The sequence below is a fragment of the Xenopus tropicalis genome, chromosome 9 (assembly GCF_000004195.4).
Source record: "Xenopus tropicalis strain Nigerian chromosome 9, UCB_Xtro_10.0, whole genome shotgun sequence".
NCBI classification, from domain to species: Eukaryota; Metazoa; Chordata; class Amphibia; order Anura; family Pipidae; genus Xenopus; species Xenopus tropicalis.
The window spans coordinates 39,989,691-39,997,548 of NC_030685.2; the positions used below are offsets into that span (position 1 = coordinate 39,989,691).

The following is a 7,858-nucleotide window of genomic DNA, read 5'->3' on the forward strand; positions in this document are numbered from 1 at the left end:
CCACTGGACACGCCTCCTTCAAGGGCGCCCAATCAAGATTCATTCGGACAATGCCACCACGGTGGCATACATAAACCACCAAGGAGGCACAAGAAGCCGCAAGGCCTGGAAAGAAGTCTACCGACTACTCCTATGGGCAGAGGTCAACGACTGTCACCTGAGGGCAGTATACATCCCAGGCCACCTCAACTGGGAGGCAGACTTCCTCAGCCGCAACTTCATGGATCCAGGGGAGTGGTCCTTAAACAAAACCGTGTTCCGTCAGATCACGCATCGCTGGGGGACCCCGCAGGTGGACCTCATGGCCTCCCAGTTCAACCATCAGGTTCCCAACTATTGCACCAGGTACCGAGACCCACAAGCATTCGCGATCGACGCAATGTCCACCCCGTGGGAATTCAATCTGGTGTACATATTCCCACCTATACCCATGATCCATCCAGTCCTCCGCAGATTACAGCAATTCCAGACGACAGCCATAGTCCTCACCCCATTTTGGCCACGAAGACCGTGGTTTTCCGACCTCCAAGCGCTAGCTATAGCGCCACCATGGAGACTTCCGCTGAGACCAGACCTCCTACACCAGGGCGAACTTCACCACCCTGGGCTGGAAAACTTAGCGCTCACGGCATGGCTATTGAGGCCGCCATCTGGTCACGAAAGGGCTTCTCCACCAAGGTGACATCCACACTCATGAAGGCCCGAAAACCAGTAACCGTAGCTTCCTACCACCGGATCTGGAACACATTCCTCACAAAGTGCACGACCGAGCAGCGCAATAGGTCCACCTGCCATATACCTGCCTTACTAGACTTCCTGCAGACCGGACTCGACAAGGGCCTTAGGGTGAACTCACTAAAAGTACAAGTGTCCGCCCTCTCGCTACTTTTCCAGCACCAGCTCGCAACACATCCAGATGTCAGGACGTTTCTCCAGGCAGCGACACGCATTAAACCACCATACAAAAATCCACTTCCCCCATGGGACTTGAACCTGGTTCTTCGAACTCTACAGAACCCACCGTTCGAACCACTGGCAACAATCGACCTGCAGCTTCTAACCTGGAAGGTAGCTTTCTTGGTTGCGATCTCTTCGGCCCGGAGAGTTTCAGAACTGGGGGCCTTATCCCATAAGCCCCCATACTGCATTTTCCACCAAGACAAGGTGGTGCTCCGGACTCTCCCCACTTTCCTACCGAAAGTTACCTCGGCCTTCCACCTTAATCAGGAAATTGTACTGCCTTCACTTTGTCCAAAACCATCGTCCCCAAGGGAAAAACTTCTCCACAACTTAGACGTGGTGAGAGCTCTGAAGTTTTACATTCATAGGACAGCGAAGATTCGCAAGTCAGACTCACTATTCATCCTGTACGGCTCTCAACGCAAGGGCGACAAGGCGTCTAAAACATCCATCGCTCGCTGGATCAAGAGCCTCATCTCCACAACCTACCGTGACAGGGGTCTTCCTATCCCGTTCAAGGCCTCCGCTCACACCACGAGAGCCCTCAGCACTTCATGGGCGATGGCCAATACAGTATCTGCGGAGCAGATATGCAAAGCGGCCACGTGGTCCTCACTACACACTTTCACAAAGTTTTACAAGTTCCACGTTTTTTCGTCGGCAGAAGCTTCATTCGGCCGCAAAGTTCTTCAATCAGCAGTGATGTAATTACTACTCACACCCAGTTGCCATGTTAGAGCATTTACAGTTCCCTGTTATTCTATGCTACTTATATATGTTCTTCCTTCTCCTGCTCTCCAAATATCCCACCCGCTCTCTTCTGCTTTAGGACAAACCCATTGGTGCCTGTGCTGCCTAGGGACGACCGAGAAAAGGGGATTTGTTATACTCACCGATAAAGCCTTTTCTCGGAGTCCCGTCACGGCAGCACAGGGAGTCCCACCCCTCTATCTCTAGAATCAGCTGTGCTAACCGGAACTGTTGGAGGCGGGGTTAATGCAGTGATAAGGGAGGGGGAGCAGGGGGACAGGACCTAGCCTTTCCTTTTTTCTTTTGCTATCCTGCCTCCTAAAGGGAAGAGCGCATTAACCCATTGGTGCCTGTGCTGCCGTGACGGGACTCCGAGAAAAGGCTTTATCGGTGAGTATAACAAATCCCCTTTTCTGCCACAACGTATCCCATACGTCGTTGGCAGTAAAACGGTTAAAGTGTCACCAAAAACAGCTGCATTTTGTACAAAAAAATAATATATATTGAAAATGTTTAACATATGCACGTAAAGTAATGTTTAGCATATTGCAAGTAAAGTACATGCAAGACAATAAGGTGGTGCTGATCCTCACTTCTGTGGAGGAGTCAATTTTACAGAACTGCGAGCGCAGTACTGTTCTTCCCATGTTCTCTCGGACCAGATCACTCCTCCTCTTTCAATGTCTGTTTTGCCGATGTTTTGTCTAAGTAAATTGTGTTCAAAACTTATTTTATGTCTTTATGATACTTAATATTGTTATTGTGCTATTTCATATTAATTTTTATTAAACACAGACCTGCCCAGAATCTATTTATATTATTTGAGCAAGAACTGCAGATGATTTCTCCTAGGTGCTTCTATTTCATAACTTGCTTTAGGCACCTATTACAGGTATGGGATCCCTTATCTGTAAACCCAATATTTAGAAAGCTCCGAATTATTTAAAGCCTGTCTCCCATAGACCCCATTTTAATCAAATAATTCAGATTTTTAAAATTGATTTCCTTTTTCTCTGTAAAAATAAAACAGTGCTTTGTATTTAATCCCTACCAAATAATCCTATTGGGTTTAATTAATGTTTTATTGATTTCTTAGTAGACTTAAGGTATGAAGATCCAAATTACGGAAAGACCTCTTATCTGGAATACCCTTGTTCCCGAGCATTCTGGATAACAGGTCCTATACCTGTTTTTCTCCCTTGTGCAATATTAATTATGTTTCATGGTCTTTTGGCAACCCTGAGTTGTACTACAAATCTCTGCACAGGCTGTTATATAGTTCTTCTAAGTATACTAACACTTGGTTTTTATTGCTATAAAATCACAGGCACAACTAGTATGTGTGATGCAGTAAGCTGTAAATTATCCCTGTAAAGAAGGCATTTAGTTCTGTGAAGTACGATACTACTGTCTGAGATGAAAGTTTGCAGAGAATTGTAGTTTACAGCTGCAGCTTTTTATTCTTTTTACAAATACGTTTTTCTTATATTTAATAAGACAATGTATTTATTTCATATACTTCTTTGTGAGATCCATTTTAGAACTAGGAAGTGGAATTGGCCTGACTGGACTTGTCATATGTAAGAGCTGCTCTCCAAAGAAATATCAGTTTAGTGACTATCACGACCGAGTTCTCCAGCAGCTGAGAGCAAATATTCACCTGAATGGCTATAACCTTGAGACAGAACAAGATAATCTGACAAAAGAGAAGAATGCAAAAGAATATGGTGACGGGGCAAATCCAGAATGTGTTCAAGTGTCAGTTACTGAGCTTAACTGGGATTTGGTTACAGAAGAGCAACTTTTGCAGCTTCAAGCTGATGTAGTTATTGCATCAGGTAAAATTATTGTTTAAATAAAGCATAGTGGGAAAGTAGAAACAAAAAATGTTTATTTGAAATACAATATGAAAAAGGTCATTGCAGTGTAAAATATAGAATTTACAATTACACTAGCAGCTAAACAACTCCTTATTTACATTTAAGTTCTGTATTTTCAACATGCAAAGTGCAAGAACTAGCTATGCATGCAAAAACATGTTTTGGGGTTTAAAGGGGCATTATGCCCCCTTTCCCCTTAATGAGTAGGGCTTGCATATACTTTCTGCCGTGTTTTAATCTCGAAAAAAATTATGTATCTTCCTATTTCTTGAGTTAAACAAGGAAACTGTTTTCCCTGGCTATCCATGTCAGCATTCACTCATGGGTGGAGTAAACCCACGAGTGAATGCTGCCATGGATAGCCAGGAAATGAAAATTCCGGTAAGTTGGTATTGAATTTTCCATTTTCCCTGGCTATCCATGTCAGCATTCACTCATGGGTTTACTCCACCCATGAGTGAATGCTGCCATGGATAGCCAGGAAATGAAAATTCCGGTAAGTTGGTATTGAATTTTCCATTATTTAGATTACCACTATACAACCCCCCTCTCTGTACATCCTTTGTTGTGACTTTTTTGTTAGCAGGAGTTATGCGGTGCATCTGTGCACTGGTAATCTAATTCTCTACCTCACAAGAAATAAATATGAAGTAGCTTCAGTTGTCTTGTTTAGCTCAAGAAATAACAAAAATATATACTTTTTGCCTTTTGTTTTAATCACAAGAAATTATGTTGAACATAAGTTCCATTCATTGAACTCATGTTAAACAAGGGGGTATACTGCCCTTTAGAGCAACTGAAGCCAGTACAATTTGTCATCCTCTGCTTAATCTCCTCTAGCAGGGGCAACAATATATGAAAATATCTTTGCATTGATGTCACTGTGAATAATATAAGCACTGGAAAATGCACTGGAAGGCCATTTCCAGCACTTCGTTATTCACTGAAAGATATTAGGACCAGGTAACAATGCATCATGTGCCATTGCCCTTAACAAAAACAGTATTTAATGAAATTAACACACTTAGCACAGCAAATCACTTTGTTTCAAGTCAGTGACCCATTTATGTGTCATATATATTACACTAGTTGTACTATCTCATACAGGGGACTTTGGCATAGCAAACTATGACTTGTGTAAAATGGATTTTATGCTGACAGCTGGGATTTTTAAATGCCTTTATAATGGGTTTGGATGTGTTAATATAAAAATGAATTTGGGTTTCATGTTTAATTTGAAAAGGACTTTTATTATGCAGCTTTTTATGTCTGGGTGACAGGTCCTCTTTAAAAATACTACCAATAACTGTGATAAGAGAAACTAACATTTTGTTATTCTTTTAGAATACCAATATGGACTTCAATGACTTTGTTTTGCTTTGTTTTCTCTAATCAGATGTTGTGTATGACCCAGCAATAATCATCTCCTTTTCTAAAGTTTTAAAAAAGCTTTTTAACTGTACTAAAGATGGAAGGCACCTAGATGTGTTTGTGGCTTCAACCATTCGCAATCCTGAGACATATGATTTATTCTATACTACACTTGGTATGTAATATGCATATTAAGGTACAATAGCAATGCAATATTATAAACTCAAATTTATACCCCTGCCCGTGGCCATATTTCCCCCCCCCCCCAAACATTATGGTCTCTGCCATTGTACATAAAAACATAACATTAAAATCTGTTCAGATGACCCCCCCCCCCTTGCGGGAGGAGCATGGGCATGGGGATCAGGAATGAGAACTTCTTGGCTTGGGAGCTCCTGTGACTTGGCCTAGCACTGCAGCCCTTTCCCTATAAGAGGTCATACTGACCCCAGACTCTGAAAACATTTTTTGACCCTGATTTCCTAAAATAACAGTTTAAATTCTGTAAATCACATTTTAAAGGGTCAGTATATATACCTATATAGACCTTTTTCAACATGAACACAATAAATGTAGCTCCTGCTGAAAAGGCATCTTTAGTTTTATTTGAATTATATTTATAAACCATATACACTTGCTATCTAATAATTAATTAGCTGAATTTTAACTAGACATACTGATATCTGTATAGATGTCCCCTCCTTTTACTTTTTATTGTGACTGTTTTTCATACTGATAAGCAGTCCATTATGCATGGGGAAATCGGTTACAAAATAGACAGAGACAAGAAAACAGTTGTGTTTAATGTTGTTGGTTTAAGCTCATAGGTACTCAAAAAAACAATATGGAATACAGGGAGTTTTGATTACCACAGTCCTCATAAGAAAAATCACAGCAATGAAAATGCCCTTTTTAATTTGCAAACACTGCCTTTTATATACACTCACCAAAAGGATTATTAGGAACACCTGTTCAATTTCTCATTAATGCAATTATCTAATCAACCAATCACATGGCAGTTGCTTCAATGCATTTAGGGGTGTGGTCCTGGTCAAGACAATCTCCTGAACTCCAAACTGAATGTCAGAATGGGAGAGAAAGGTGATTTAAGCAATTTTGAGCGTGGCATGGTTGTTGGTGCCAGACGGGCCGGTCTGAGTATTTCACAGTCTGCTCAGTTACTGGGATTTTCACGCACAACCATTTCTAGGGTTTATAAAGAATGGTGTGAAAAGGGAAAAACATCCAGTATGCGGCAGTCCTGTGGGCAAAAATGCCTTGTTGATGCTAGAGGTCAGAGGAGAATGGGCCGACTGATTCAAGCTGATAGAAGACCAACTTTGACTGAAATAACCACTCGTTACAACCGAGGTATGCAGAAAAGCATTTGTGAAGCCACAACACGCACAACCTTGAGGCAGATGGGCTACAACAGCAGAAGACCCCACCGGGTACCACTCATCTCCACTACAAATAGGAAAAAGAGGCTACAATTTGCACAAGCTCACCAAAATTGGACAGTTGAAGACTGGAAAAATGTTGCCTGGTCTGATGAGTCTCGATTTCTGTTGAGACATTCAAATGGTAGAGTCAGAATTTGGCGTAAACAGAATCAGAACATGGATCCATCATGCCTTGTTACCACTGTGCAGGCTGGTGGTGGTGGTGTAATGGTGTGGGGGATGTTTTCTTGGCACACTTTAGGCCCCTTAGTGCCAATTGGGCATCGTTTAAATGCCACGGCCTACATGAGCATTGTTTCTGACCATGTCCACCATGTACCCATCCTCTGATGGCTACTTCCAGCAGGATAATGCACCATGTCACAAAGCTCGAATCATTTCAAATTGGTTTCTTGAACATGACAATGAGTTCACTGTACTAAAATGGCCCCCACAGTCACCAAATCTCAACCCAATAGAGCATCTTTGGGATGTGGAGGAGCGGAAGCTTCGTGCCCTGGATGTGCATCCCACAAATCTCCATCAACTGCAAGATGCTATCCTATCAATATGGGCCAACATTTCTAAAGAATGCTTTCAGCACCTTGTTGAATCAATGCCACGTAGAATTAAGGCAGTTCTGAAGGCGAAAGGGGGTCAAACACCGTATTGGTATGGTGTTCCTAATAATCCTTTTGGTGTGTGTAAATGGAGAACACTACATTTTATCCTAAGATGATTATGGTGGTCAAAACTCATCTTGTGCAATTGCAAACATAAAGACCACTTTGAAGGAGTTACTCTAAAATGATCATGTTTTTCTCTTTTTAAATCTTTCAGATAAATCTGGGCTGACGTGGCAAGTTATACCTGATCATAAGACGACTATTTTTCAATACAATACAAATAGCAATGTAGAGATTCTGAATATAAGCTTAAAGGTGTAATAAAGGTCATAAGTTTTTCTTATTTGCTTTCTTGTAACTGAGATTTGGCTAAATATTCTCATTAGCCACAGTTTATAAGTATACCTTCTATTATGTTGTTATAAAATGTGTTATTATAAAACATGTAAATAAGCTTAGTGATGGGATTCTTTAATAATAAAACAAATATCTGACAAGTGCCCAATTTCCAGGCAACCCCCTTTCTCATCAAATAAACACAGTAATCATTTATTGGTGTTGCAGATATTACCCTAGGTGACACCCAGATGAGCCACTCATGTCCAGTTAACTGGTACATTTTCATAAAAAGACAGAACAAACTTCATTTTGGTTTGTAAAACATGTGAAGTCACTGACTGAAATCCAATTGGCTGTTGGCTCCACCCAGTTCTTCTAACCTTGGGCCACAGTCATATAGGAAAACACTATGAAGAGTTTGGGGACCCTGGTTTTAATAGTGTGAGAATGCAAGCAATTTAAATTTCCCCCACTATAAGTCAATGAGTGA

The 7,858-nt window shown here is 41.4% G+C and overlaps 1 protein-coding gene across 1 annotated transcript in view; it reads left to right on the forward strand.

The window, feature by feature from the left end:
• eef2kmt (eukaryotic elongation factor 2 lysine methyltransferase) overlaps nucleotides 1-7,479 on the forward strand; it is a 38,044-nt gene extending 30,565 nt beyond the window's left edge. Inside the window, exons 6-8 of the mRNA XM_012971225.3 lie at nucleotides 3,241-3,548; nucleotides 4,987-5,136; nucleotides 7,244-7,479. Of these exons, the coding sequence (XP_012826679.1) occupies nucleotides 3,241-3,548; nucleotides 4,987-5,136; nucleotides 7,244-7,350 (565 nt within the window). The 3' untranslated portion in view covers nucleotides 7,351-7,479. The remainder of the gene's footprint in view (nucleotides 1-3,240; nucleotides 3,549-4,986; nucleotides 5,137-7,243) is intronic.
• The last annotated feature ends 379 nt before the right edge of the window (nucleotides 7,480-7,858 follow it).